Source organism: Anomaloglossus baeobatrachus, chromosome 1, assembly GCF_048569485.1.
Source record: "Anomaloglossus baeobatrachus isolate aAnoBae1 chromosome 1, aAnoBae1.hap1, whole genome shotgun sequence".
NCBI classification, from domain to species: Eukaryota; Metazoa; Chordata; class Amphibia; order Anura; family Aromobatidae; genus Anomaloglossus; species Anomaloglossus baeobatrachus.
This window is the reverse complement of record NC_134353.1, coordinates 336,243,901-336,258,569: the sequence shown is the minus strand read 5'-3', so window position 1 is coordinate 336,258,569 and position 14,669 is coordinate 336,243,901. Positions and strand designations below refer to the sequence as shown.

Here is a 14,669-nt window from a genome sequence, read left to right as displayed (position 1 = left end):
TTTTAAGCTCATAAATCCGAGGGTTATGTCACTCACAACTATACAAGGTGAGTCTATCCTAGACCTCCCTTTAGGGGCACTTTGCACACTACGACATCGCAGGTGCGATGTCGGTGGGGGCATGTCGAAAGTGACGCACTTCCTGCGTCGCTCTCGACATCGTAGCGTGTAAATCCTAGATGATACGATTAACGAGCGCAAAAGCGTCGTAATCGTATCATCGGTGTAGCGTGGTCGAATTCCATAATTACGCTGACGCAACGATCCGATGTTTTTCCTCGCTCCAGCGGCAGCACACATCGCTGTGTGTGAAGTCGCAGGAGCGAGGAACATCTCCTACCTGCGTCACCGTGGCTCACGTCGGCTATGCGGAATGAAGGAGGAGGGCGGGATGTTTACAACCCTCCTCATCTCCACCTCTCCGCTCCTATTGGCCGCCTGCCGTGTGACGTCGCAGTGATGCCGCACGACCCGCCCCCTTAATAAGGAGGCGGTTTGCCGGCCAGAACGACGTCGCGCGGCAGGTGAGTGTATGTGAAGCAGCCGTAGCGATAATATTCGCTACGGCAGCTATCACAATGATATCGCAGCTGCGACGGGGGCGGGGACTATCGCGCTCGGCATCGCAGCATCGGCTTGCAATGTCGTAGTGTGCAAAGTACCCCTTACTGTTATATCTGGATAAGACCCTATTCCACATTTATTTCTTTCCAGCTTCTACTGATTGGATTCTACAGATTTACACACCTGAATAATTCAGCATCATCTGTTAAGAACTTTGGTAGATTTGAGTCCCGCAAAGCTCGGATCAGAACCACATCTTCATCTAAATTGGGATTCTCTCTCTTTAATGACCTAAAAAGATAGAACATTGCACTTATTTTAGTATATCTTAGCACTACAGAAGTGTAGCATAGTAAAGTATGGTATAATGTACAGACTTTTCTTACCCAGCCATAACTAAAACTGATTTAACAGCTCTCATCCCAAAATCATAGTGATCTTGTTGTGATAGCTGCTCACTGCAAAGTTTATACATTTGTGTCATCTTGCGGGCCAGTACTTTACTGGACTCAAAACCTTCAGAATACAGAATGACCTGAAAATGAAAAAAAATAAAAAAAGACACATTTTTTTTATAATGGACAGATATTATTATTATTATTATTATTATTATTATTGCTATTATTATTATTATTATTATTATTATTATTATATAACTATACTCCTACCTCAGCAATTAAAGCATAATTTGGCACCATCATAGAGAATGGTCTGAAAAGTGCCTTCAGGTTGTCTGGTAGCTCAGTCCTTCCTGCATAGCCTGGGTTCATTGTAATAAATGCTGCACATGTCATAACCAGCTTGATCTCTCGACCTTCAAACATAAACCTGGAAAGCTACAGAGAAAGATACATAGTTTTGATAAACTGTTGTTTTTTATACTTATACTTTTTACGCTGCACTCATAATTCCTTCATTTCTTTTCAGATCCCTTTATATTCGGTTATTCGGTTTGCATTTGCTCCTAACTTTCACATATTTTTCTTGTGTGAGTGTCCCTCCCAGTAATACATGTTGTATGTGTGACGCCCTGGACTATTCAGGTCGTCACAGGGTTCTGCAAATCTTTCTCTCCATGTGCAGGGCTCAACCCTCCATGGTTCTGGGAACCCAACCTGCAGTACTGCCTCCACCAGCATTCACAAATCCTAGATACACCTTGCACCATACCCTGTCAGGCACACCAGTTGGATGCTTAAGCTGGAATAGGGCCGCCCACCTAGGGGTCAGGCAGGGAGGTAGGAGGTGCCAAGTCAGTTCAGTGGTAGTCCTCGAGCTGAGAGGAGCTCTCAGGAAGCTGGAAGTTGTAACTCCCAGGGGAGAAGCAGACTAGGTAGCAGACGGTGGTCTGGACCTAGAGGAGTCGGACCCCCTGTCGCAGGGGATTGAGGCTAGGTGCCTGGGACCTGTCTTGGAGGACGGTCAGCAGCCTTGGCCTAATCACCGGTCTGGGACTGAAGGCACGACGGGGTACACGGACCCTAGGTCGGGGAGAAGCTTCAAGCAACCCGGCAATTAACCTGGGGAGGACAGGGTCTCTATGGACTGTTCCCACGAAGCTCAGAGATCGGGGGCACTAGCGCAACGAGGGGGATAGGGCTTTCCAAACAAGCAGCCCACTGAAATCCCAAGTGTGAGCCCCTGAGAGAAAGCTCTTCTACTTAGCCACAGTGGGGAGCGGGGCCAAGCTCCAAGCTAACGGCCCACAAAGGACACTCTAAAAATACTGTGCCAGTAGGCAGGTCATGTACCAACAGGCAGTGCTGCAGGGGACGGGATCCAGACAAACTCCCCCAAGAGGGCAGCAGCACCCAGAGACTTGGTTTACACCGTTGTCAGCATCTGCTTTATTGCTCAGTGAGTACCTGATTAGCCCCTTCAACCAGCGAGCCTGCACTCCCCCTGTATCCCATCCCACCATACGGGGTCCCGGGGCCTTTCCCTACCCGTGGAGGATAACGTCATCTAGCTGCCCCACTTCATCACGGCAACGGCAGCGGCGGTACTCCTTATTACTGCACACAACGGGTGGTGTCACAAAATATATCTCCCCTGTAAATACCCCCCTTCTTCATTCGGGTGTGACCCTTGGCCCCTGGGTCCAGAGACCCTCGAGCCACGAGCAGTGACATCCGGATCCGAGCGGTTCGACCGCTGCTGGGGCATTACAATCCCAAAAAAGTTGGCGTCACGAACAGGATTCGGACAGGACCCATTAACCTGGGTGACGTGTGACTTAGAATCCAAGCTGCGGTGTCAAAATCCCGTTCCCGCCATTTTCCGCCATCTTTGGCGTCAAAACGCCATCTTCCAGGCCAAAAGCGCGCAAAGCCCCGCCCTTTGTCCTGAGAGTGTGGCTGGAACCAGAAGTTCCCAGAGTGCCCCAGTGTGAAAGTGAGTGGCTGGCGAAAACCAAGGGGGTGTGACGGCATGTAACAGCGGAAGTGAAGCAGGGACGCCAGGGCTCTGCCATAAAGTTCCTGGGCACCTCAGAGGCAAGATGTCGGAAGAGCGTGGCTGTTCAGCTGAGCATGCTGCTCCTGGGTCAGCTGCCTGGATTGAAAAGCGGAGGGCGGCCGCAGCGGAGTGGGCCCAAGAAAGAGAAGTCCTGTGTGTGGACCGGGTAAGCAGAAACCCAGCTCCGGTTGACCTGGCTAATCCGGCCGCGGAGTCCGGTTTGCCCCCGGCCACCGCCATCGCCCTGTTGCCTTTGCCCTCGACCACAGCTGACCCCGAGGTGCTGCCAGCAACATCAGCAGCGGATTCCTCAACTCCCGCTGAAGATGACCAGACCGTAAACCCCGATTAAATTGTCCCAGTGATCATAGACTTAGAACCGGAAGAAATGGAGGAAGGAGATTCAGGTTCCAGCACCCCGGAGGCTGCCTGGGTGCCACGCTATGGGGGAAATGGCTATCGAATGTCCCTGTCATCAAGGGTGGTGCACGAATTAGAGATAATGGAAGTGGAAGAAGAGTCCACTTCAGATGATGAGACCCCGACTAACACCATGGATGTGGTGGTCCCCATATGCTGCTGCTGTGGTTTACTAGGGCACTTTGCCAGAGTGTGCCCCGGAGGTTCCTGACACTAAGGGACCGGAACCTGCAAGTTTGTAAAAAGTTTGAAAATGGTTGTCTGGACTGTCACCTTTGTTGAACGTTCTCCAGTGTTCAGTTTAAAGGGAAAAGGCTGTCAGGGATCGGCTGAAGGGTCTCTGATGGAAGGTGACAGGAGACGTTTCTGCTGCAAATAGACTGTGTCATCCTTGTTGAACCTTTTTCCATGCTTTGTTACGAGGAAAAGACTTGGATGGTGCGGTACTGGTAGACGGCATCAGGAGGCCTTAGTGGGGGTTGGCACAAAAGGGTAACGGCTACCAGGTTACTCAGGACTGTTACAGAGTTGTCTTTTATGCCTCCAGGGCTTCAACCCTGTCACGGAACCAAGTAGGAAGCGGCGGGCTTCAGGTTGTTTGAGTGGCGGATTGAAGAGAGAGGGACATTGGAAATGGACTGTTGAAGGAAGGTGCTACACTGCTGAACACTGACTACCACTACAATCGGTAGCGTTCCCAGGGTTCTTTAATGAAAATGAACTCTAAGAGTTTAGATGTAACGTTTAAGTAATGTACCTGCCCTGTGAGGGATGAGGAATTGTTAATAAAAATGTAATTTTTCTCTTTTCAGTTACAAAATAAACCTCTGTATGTCTTGTAGCTCGGGGACGAACTACATTTAACCAAGGGGGAATGTGACGCCCTGGACTATTCAGGTCGTCACAGGGTTCTGCACAATCTTTCTCTCCACGTGCAGGGCTCAACCCCTCATGGTTCTGCGAACCCAACCTGCAGTACTGCCTCTACCAGCATTCACAAATCCTAGATACACCTTGCACCACACCCTGTCAGGCATATCTGTGAGGAGCTCTCAGGAAGCTGGGAGTTGTAGCTCCCAGGGGAGAAGCAGACTAGTGGTCTGGACCTAGAGGAGTTGGACCCCCGGTCGCAGGGGATTGAGGCTAGGTGCCTGGGACCTGTCTTGGAGGATGGTCAGCAGCCTGGGCCTAATCACCAGTCTGGGACTGAAGGAATGATGGGGTACACGAACCATAGGTCGGGGAGAAGCTTCAAGCAACCCGGCAATTAACCTGCGGAGGAAAGGGCCTCTATGGACTATTCCCACGAAGCTCAGAGATCGGGGGCACTAGCGCAACGAGGGGGATAGGGCTTTCCAAACAAGCAGCCCACTGAAATCCCAAGCCTGAGCTCCTGAGAGCAATCTCTTCTACTTAACTACAGTGAGGAGCGAGGCCAAAAGCTCCAAGCTAACGGGCCACAAAGGACACTCTAAAAATACTGTGCCAGGAGGCAGGTCATGGACCACCAGGCAGTGCTGCAGGGGACGGGACCCAGACGAGCTCCCCCAAGAGGGCAGCGGCACCCAGAGACTTGGTTTACCCTGTTGTCAGCGTCTGCTTTATTGCTGAATGAGTACCTGATTAACCCCTGCAACCAGCGAGCCTGCACTCCCCCTGCATCCCATCCCACCATCCGGGGTCCCAGGGCCTCACCACAGGTCCTGCTAGACAAAGTGAGTGATTTGTATAATATTTATGCTAATGCTAACAGGGGGAGGGAATGACTATGAATCTATTATCTGTTCCACTGCAACTGTCACTCAAGAAGCTGCTCATTTTACAAACTTCCCTTTCTTGGATTTCAAAACCTAAACATCCGAGCTGACCACTACAGGTATGTATAGAATCAGCCTGATAGTGCCAGTATAGCACTGGCTTTAGGTTATATACAAAAATCCTGGTGATTAGTTCCCTTTAATTCTGCCATTAAGACACAAAAGTGTCCATCCCTTTGGAGAATTCGAGGACAGTAGTCAGTCTTTGTAAATTACTCCACTACAAAGTCAAGGGTTGAATTGTATAAACAGTATTAGCACTTTTTGCTAATCCCCTCAACAATGTAACATTTAACACTGCTGCCTGCTAATCCAAGTTTAACACTAGAAGTCCCAGAGAGGGGTCATTTAACATTTCTACCTTTGGAACCCAGAAACGGGTCGGGTCGAATCACCTGAAGGATTTTAGCTAACATCCTATCATCACCGTCTTTTGTTCTGTAATTAAGGCCATTACTGTTGCACCACAGGAGGTTGTTGTTTTCCATTGAGTTTAGCCATTTAGTTTCTAGTTAGTTCTATTGTTTGGACTAACGGGTACTTCTCACATAGCGAGAGCTGAGCCACAGGTTTTGTGACATACCAGTGACCTCATCAGCGATCTTGTTATGTGTGACACTAAGCAGCGACCTGCCCCCTGCTGTGAAATCGCTGATCGTTACACACAGTGCTGGTTCATTTTTGCTCGTTGCTCTCCCGCTGTGAAGCACACATCGCTGTGTTTGACAGCGAGAGAGCAATGATCTGAATGTGCAGGGAGCAGGGAGCAGGAAGCTGGCGATTGGAAGCTGCGGATGCTGGTAACTAAGGTATACATCGGGTAACTAAACGAAGCGGTTTGCTTGGATACCCGATATTTACCTTGGTTACCAGCGTCCGCAGCTGCTAGAAGTCGGGCTGCCTGCTCCCTGCACACGTAACCAAAGTACACATCAGGTAACTAAGCGAAGCGGTTTGCTTGGATACCGGATATTTACCTTGGTTAGAAGCATCGGCAGCTGCTAGAAGCCGAGCTGCCTGCTCCCTAAACACGTAACCAAGGTACACAACGGGTAACTAAGCGAAGCGCTTTGCTTGGTTACCCGATATTTACCTTGGTTACCAGCGTATGCCGCTCTCAGGCTGCCAGTGCTTGCTCCCTGCACACGTAGCCAGAGTACACATCGGGTAACTCTGCTTTGCATAGTAACCCGATGTGTACCCTGGCTACGAGTGCAGGGAGCCAGCGCTAAGCGGTGTGCGCTGGTAACCAGGATAAATATTGGGTAACCAAGCAAAGCATTTTGCTTAGTTACCCGATATTTACCTTGGTTACCAAGCGTAGCATCGTTTCCACAAGTTGCTGGTGGCTGGTGGTTGGTCACTGGTCGCTGGTGAGATCTGCCTGATTGACAGCTCACCAGCGACCATGTAGCGACGCACCAGCGATCCTGACCAGGTCATATCGTGGTCGGAATCGCTGATACGTCGTTTAGTGAGACGGTACCCTAAGGGGCATTTGACCCTCTTTCGGGACTTCAGGGGGGAGCTCGAAATTTCTGGGACTTCTAGTGTTAAGGACCCCGATAGCAAAACAGAGTGTGCATTTGGACCTGAAAACATCAATTCCTACAGGTTTGTGGCGTTAGAAGTCTCCTTATGTTGTATGCCACAAAGTAATCAAATTGCAAATATCAGATGTGGTCTCTCTATGTTCTACATGTAAAGTTACCATGAAAACATGGCTGTGTGTAATCAACAAATTAGATGGTAATGGTGATGACTCCTAGGTAACTTTTGACATTTAGTCTGAATAACAGATATTATGTGTATATCTAAGGGGGACACATTACACTATAACTTAGAGCCTCATTGAGTATTGGAAACATTTAGGATACATTAATTTAGGCTTGGCAGAGGAAATCAGCTTTACCTTTGCATCTTTAGCATTTCTTATTGTAATGAGCTGCTGGGCAATTACGGACAACACTTCAATATCAATTCGGTTGAATTCATCAAAACAACACCAGGCTCCAGACTGAGCCAAACCACTGAAGAATCGACCCATCATCTGCAAGAAAAGAGCAGAAAAGGTGTAGCAGAGTGCTGTGCTATTAGAGTGCTGTGCTGTGCAATTGGAGTGGTGTGCTATTAGAGTGATGTGATATCAGGTCGTGATACTGGTTTTCATTGGTTCTGCATATGAAAGTACTGCATTATCTTAATTAAGGGAGCGATCACTATGTACAAAAGAAACAGCTGGATTTTATAACTGTGACGGCCACATGCGGCTGAAACCACGTTCACATGTGGTGGCTAGTGGCCAAACAATTCTGCAATTGAGTGATAAGAAAGCCACTGGCCACTATGCAGATGTGGTTTTGGCCAGTGGCAACCTCACTTTTAAAACCTAGTCTAACGATCTATATGGACTAACCGGCGGCACAATATGGCAGTCAACTTTTACCGTTTGGCGGTCTTTTAAATGACTATTTAAACAGTTAGTCCAAAACATACTATCTGCACTGAGCGATCTATGTGATCCATACTTGATTGCTCATATGCTGCCTTGGTTCCTGGTAGGTAAGTGCTGTTTAGATAACAAAAATGATGATTTCTTTTTTATGCAGCAGAAAATATCTTTTAACCTGATGAATATGCGTTTTGCTCATTCATCCGGTGATTAGCACCCTTCTTACACTGTAAGATAATTATAACACAAGCACTTTTAATGACACTTGCTCACAATTATCTTGAAGTGAATATGAAGCCTAAGGCTTGGGCTACAAATATCATACACTTGCAAATGTCTTGTACAGTCCTTATTAATGTTTCCAATGTCGTAAACTTGGGAATACACATCAAATAGCTGTCAACTGATCAGTTTATTCGGCAGATGGCGCTCTCTCCTGACTCCTAAATATACATAAGTGATGGCTCAGTACATTGTCAATGTTTTTTATAGACAGAAAGGAGTAAAGCGGGCTTTACACGCAACGACATCGCTAATGAGATGTTGTTGGGGTCACGGAATTCGTGACGCACATCCGGCCTCGTTAGCGACGTCGTTGCGTGTGAAACACAGGAACGACCGTTAACGATCAAAATTACTTACCTAATCGTTGATCATTGACCAGTCGTTCCTATACCGATTATCGTTGCTGCTGCAGGTATGATGTTGTTCGTCATTCCTACGGCAGCACACATCGCTATGTGTGCCACCGCAGGAACGAGGAACATCACCGTACCTGCGACCGCCGGCAATGAGGAAGGAAGGAGGTGGGCGGGATGTCCCGCCCACTCATCTCCGCCCCTCCGTTTTCTATTGGGCGGCCGCTTAGTGACGCCGCTGTGACACCGAACGAACCGCACCCTTAGAAAGGAGGCAGTTCGCCGGCCACAGCGACGTTGCTAGGCAGGTAAGTATGTGTGACGGGTGTAAGTGATGTTGTGCGCCACAGGCAGCGATTTGTCCGTGACACACAACCGACGGGGGCGGGTGCTTTCAATAGCGACATCGCTAGCAATGTCGCTGTGTGTAAAGCCCGCTTTAGATATTGCCCGACATTTCTGTCAGCGACTTATCTCCCTGAAAACGAAAGGCTTGGTGTTGAATTTCCAACTGATTACGCTTCTACGTCTCTCCTTGACAGCATTTGTTGGTGAAGACTAAGGAGGTCCCCATAAACATCAGGTGGTCAGCTGCCGAAATCAGTCAGGTAAGGCCAACCTTCATCTACAATATAGGTCTTACTGCAAAAATGTTAGGTGTCACTGTAGTCCAAAGTGTCTCTCATAGACCTCCAATTTGGAATGGGTTTTTTTGGCCATATAAAAAAAATCACACTGAAATTAATTTTTTAAGTCCATGTTAAATGTATTAATTACATGTTAACTGTATCTCATAGCCTACCTTGTAATCTAACCCATCAGAACAGTTGAACACAACACACTGTATAGCCAGTGCTTTGGCAAGGTCTTTTGTAGTCTCAGTTTTCCCAGTCCCTGCTGGTCCCGCTGGAGCTCCTCCAAGATCCAGCTGTAGAGCACCCATAAGGCAAAGATAACATCGATCCTTGGAAAAAGATAGAAATCACCTCATTAATTCATTTTGATTCCTCTCCACTAGAGAAACTGTAGTCAGCAGTCACATTTCTGACTGATATTCACCATAATGTTTGTTTAGCATACAGTCAGGGCCAGAAATATTTGGACAGTGACACAAGTTTTGTTATTTTAGCTGTTTACAAAAACATGTTCAGAAATACAATTATATATATAATATGGGCTGAAAGTGCACACTCCCAGCTGCAATATGAGAGTTTTCACATCCAAATTGGAGAAAGGGTTTAGGAATCATAGCTATGTAATGCATAGCCTCCTCTTTTTCAAGGGACCAAAAGTAATTGGACAAGGGACTCTAAGGGCTGCAATTAACTCTGAAGGCGTCTCCCTCGTTAACCTGTAATCAATGAAGTAGTTAAAAGGTCTGGGGTTGATTACAGGTGTGTGGTTTTGCATTTGGAAGCTGTTGCTGTGACCAAACAACATGCGGTCTAAGGAACTCTCAATTGAGGTGAAGCAGAACATCCTGAGGCTGAAAAAAAAGAAAAAATCCATCAGGGAGATAGCAGACATGCTTGGAGTAGCAAAATCAACAGTCGGGTACATTCTGAGAAAAAAGGAATTGACTGGTGAGCTTGGGAACTCAAAAAGGCCTGGGCGTCCACGGATGACAACAGTGGTGGATGATCGCCACATACTTTCTTTGGTGAAGAAGAACCCGTTCACAACATCAACTGAAGTCCAGAACACTCTCAGTGAAGTAGGTGTATCTGTCTCTAAGTCAACAGTAAAGAGAAGACTCCATGAAAGTAAATACAAAGGGTTCACATCTAGATGCAAACCATTCATCAATTCCAAAAATAGACAGGCCAGAGTTAAATTTGCTGAAAAACACCTCATGAAGCCAGCTCAGTTCTGGAAAAGTATTCTATGGACAGATGAGACCAAGATCAACCTGTACCAGAATGATGGGAAGAAAAAAGTTTGGAGAAGAAAGGGAACGGCACATGATCCAAGGCACACCACATCCTCTGTAAAACATGGTGGAGGCAACGTGATGGCATGGGCATGCATGGCTTTCAATGGCACTGGGTCAATTGTGTTTATTGATGACATAACAGCAGACAAGAGAAGCCGGATGAATTCTGAAGTGTACCGGGATATACTTTCAGCCCAGATTCAGCCAAATGCCGCAAAGTTGATCGGACGGCGCTTCATAGTACAGATGGACAATGACCCCAAGCATACAGCCAAAGCTACCCAGGAGTTCATGAGTGCAAAAAAGTGGAACATTCTGCAATGGCCAAGTCAATCACCAGATCTTAACCCAATTGAGCATGCATTTCACTTGCTCAAATCCAGACTTAAGACGGAAAGACCCACAAACAAGCAAGACCTGAAGGCTGCGGCTGTAAAGGCCTGGCAAAGCATTAAGAAGGAGGAAACCCAGCGTTTGGTGATGTCCATGGGTTCCAGACTTAAGGCAGTGATTGCCTCCAAAGGATTCGCAACAAAATATTGAAAATAAAAATATTTTGTTTGGGTTTGGTTTATTTGTCCAATTACTTTTGACCTCCTAAAATGTGGAGTGTTTGTAAAGAAATGTGTACAATTCCTACAATTTCTATCAGATATTTTTGTTCAAACCTTCAAATTAAACGTTACAATCTGCACTTGAATTCTGTTGTAGAGGTTTCATTTCAAATCCAATGTGGTGGCATGCAGAGCCCAACTCGCGAAAATTGTGTCACTGTCCAAATATTTCTGGACCTAACTGTATATGTTACTGCGGCATTCAATGTATTGTACTGTATGTCCAGCACCAGAAATTGCATCTGATGATACTAATGGTTAAAATACAATATGGGTGTAAGATTTAGTGTTTTTTCTATTCCACAGTGCCCAATAATAAACAGGCCCTATTTTACCAATTTCTGGCACATGGATAACCAAGTTGAAATTTGGTAAATTCTACTCCAGAACAAATCAGTATACGACTGAATCACCTTTCCCAGTAAATCTCTCCTAAAATGTTCTACATCTTTGGAATTGATGACCCTTCACTAAATGGTAGATATTCTTACAGTTAGAGGAGTGATAACCAGTCGAGGACAAGCACCAAGATACTCATAAGCATATGTATACTGAGACAAAGCCATCCGAGCCACACAGTTGTCAAAATCTAGATCCCAATAGTAACGCAGTTGTCTCTGCCACTCAAAACTGTCAATGCTGCAAACCTAAGAAAAAAAAGAAACATTTATATACATTTTTGTACATATTCTAGACAGAAAATTGTATCAAGATATATGTATTATTAAGAAGAGGAATCACCAAAACCTAAAATACTGAAAGTACTGATTTCTGTATGGTTTGGTAATATTCAGCCTTATCTTCGGCCGCATGCAACATGGTGGAGAACAAAGGCTATATGGGGGAACATGTGGGAGATTCAATAAAAAACTATACAACCGGGTAGTGGTGAAGTGTTGGATATATATATATAATCAGGGTCTCTGTCTCAGATGGGGTAGCAAAAGCCTAGTGGCTTAATCCTTTTAAATATATGTACTAACTTGAAGAAGTTGGCATGAGATTAAGTATTCCACTGTTAGGCTGTAGAAAAACACAGTGCAATATTCGGGCCCCATAAACTTCTTTGGGTACCATACACAAGTGGTCAAAATTGTTGGTACCCCTCATTTAATGAAAGAAAAACCCACAATGGTCACAGAAATAACTTGAATCTGACAAAAGTAATAATAAATAAAAAATCTATGAGCAAGACTAAATGAAAGTCAGACACTGCTTTTCTGCTTCCTCAGAATTTAAAAAAAAACAAAAAACTCATAAAACAGGCGTGGACAGAAATGATGGTCCCTTAACTTAATATTCATCGCACAACCTTTTGCGACAATCACTGCAATCAAACAATTCCTGCAACTGTCAATGAGACTTCTGCACCTCTCCACAGGTATTTTGGCCCACTCGTCAAGAGCAAACTGCTCCAGTTGTCTCGTGTATGGTATGAAGGTTGCCTTTTCCAGACAGCATGTTGCAGTTCTTTCCAAAGATGCTCAATAGGATTTAGGTCAGGGCTCATAGACGTCAACTTCAGAATAGTCCAATGTTCTCCTCTTAGCCATTCTTGGGTGTTGTTAGCTGTGTGTTTTGGGTCATTATCCTGTTGCAAGATGCATGACCTGCGACTGAGACCAAGCTTTCTGACCCTGGGCAGGACATTTTTCTCTAGAAGTCCTTGATAGTCTTGACACCCTGTGCCAGATGCAGCAAAGCAGCCCCAGAACATAACAGAGCCTCCTTCATGTTTCACAGTAGGGACAGTGTTCTTTACTTGATATGCTTCATTTTTCCCATCTGTGAACATAGAGCTGATGTGGCTTGTCAAAAAGTTCCATTTTTGTCTCATCAGTCCATAGCACATTCTCCAAGAAGCTTTGTGGCTTGTCAACATGTAGTTTGGCAAATTACAGTTTGGCTTTTTTATGATTTTTTTTCAACAATAGTGTCCTCCTTGGTCGTCTTCCCTGAAGTTCACTTTGGCTCAAACAATGACGGATGGTGCGATCTGACACTGATGTTCCTTGAGCTTGAACTTCACCTATAATTTCTTTAGAAGTTTTTCTGGGATCTTTTGTTACCATTCGTATTATCCATCTCTTTGATTTGTCATCAATTTTCCTCCTACGGTCATGTCCAGGGAGGTTGGCTACAGTCCCATGGATATTACATTTCTGAATAATATGTGCAAATGTAGTCACAGGAACATCAAGCTGCCTGGAGATGGTCTTATAACCTTTACTTTTATCATGCTTGGCTATAATTTTCTTTCTAATCTTCTGAGACAACTCTTTCCTTCCCTTCCTCTGGTCCATGTTGAGTGTGGTACACACCATGTCAACAAACAGCACAGTGAGTATCTGTAGCCCTATATACAGGCCCACTGACTGATTACAAGATTGTAGACACCGGTGATGCTAATTAGTTGCACTGGACACACCTTGATTTAACATGTCTCTTTTATCACATTATTTGCAGGGGTACCATCATTTTTGTCCAGGCCTGTTTCATGAGGTTTATTTTAAAAAAAAATCTGTGGAAGCATGGTTGAAAAGCAATGACTGACTTTCATTTGTTCATTTTCATAGATTTTTTATTTATTATTACTTTTGTCAGATTCAAGTTATTTCTGTGACCATTGTGGTTTTTTCTTTGATTAAATGAGGGGTCCCAACAATTTTGACCATGTGTGTATCTTGGCTAATATGGAGCTGTAATATGTATGTGTTCTTGATACCTTCTACAGTAATTTATACATATTAATTCTTCCTTTATACCTCTTTGCTTAGTTAGGATTCGTTAGTCATTATTTTTAGTACAGTAAATACTTGAAGTTTTCAGTTGTTTAGACTTTTACTGATGTTACTAAATGCAAATCACAAAGATAAAGATTACCTTGTCCTTTACAAGATCACTGACAATATCCCTTGCATGAACATCAATTGTTATCAAAGCTGTAATGATGTTTCTATGCAGTGCCGGAAGCTGCCCTCGGACAAGCCCAGCTAGAGCATTCAGTCTCTGAAGAAGTAAGCAGATATTACAAAAACAGTCAAACTTTTAGATAATGAAATGCACCTATATAGATACGGGATTGCTTGGCCAACAGCTATTTTCCTGATCATACTTATTGCGCTGCATTCACACATCCATGTGTCACGCTCCAAGAACGGATAATGATTTATGGACCATTTCAAGGTCTCCAAACCCCAACTTGACAATCTTCTAAGCATATGTGAGGCTGCCGAGTTGGGGTCAGGAGACTCGAAATCGATTGAGAAATCAAGATCCATACTCGAACCTTCACACATGGATGGGTGAATACCAGCCAATCCCGTTGATTTCAGTGGGTTTGCTGACTTTAGGGGTATGTATCCAAATGCATAGCTAAACTTTCATTATTTTGGAAACTTCAATATTTCACTGATGCTACATTTTTGGAATTTGATTGTATAAATAGTTTTTGGTCTATGACTATGAGTAATGCCATGAAATAACCTTGTGTCTCAAAACTAACGTCACATAATTATTTTTCATGAACCATGTACGTTCACAAATAATATACCTCAAAATTAACTTTCTCAAACTCTGTCACAGAATTCAGATTTTCTTCTGCTTCTCCTTCAAGACAATGAGTTAGATCTCTGCACCACATGAGCTGAGAAATAGTCAACACCACCTACAGGAAGAGTAATCCATTTAGCCATATCTTAGATACCTTATTACATTAGTATAATTTTACAAAGCCCTAAACACTATTTTGGATAATACATAAAGCTGGATAAT

General features: G+C 44.8%; 1 protein-coding gene across 1 annotated transcript in view; it reads right to left on the bottom strand.

Moving 5' to 3' along the window:
- The window catches only part of DNAH6 (dynein axonemal heavy chain 6), a 596,499-nt gene that overhangs the window by 419,701 nt on the left and 162,129 nt on the right, over window positions 1-14,669 (bottom strand). The window contains exons 26-33 of the mRNA XM_075352201.1: window positions 14,449-14,562; window positions 13,779-13,904; window positions 11,387-11,542; window positions 9,151-9,312; window positions 7,171-7,308; window positions 1,233-1,400; window positions 951-1,099; window positions 748-855 (exon numbers count right to left, since the gene is read on the bottom strand). Of these exons, the coding sequence (XP_075208316.1) occupies window positions 748-855; window positions 951-1,099; window positions 1,233-1,400; window positions 7,171-7,308; window positions 9,151-9,312; window positions 11,387-11,542; window positions 13,779-13,904; window positions 14,449-14,562 (1,121 nt within the window). The remainder of the gene's footprint in view (window positions 1-747; window positions 856-950; window positions 1,100-1,232; window positions 1,401-7,170; window positions 7,309-9,150; window positions 9,313-11,386; window positions 11,543-13,778; window positions 13,905-14,448; window positions 14,563-14,669) is intronic.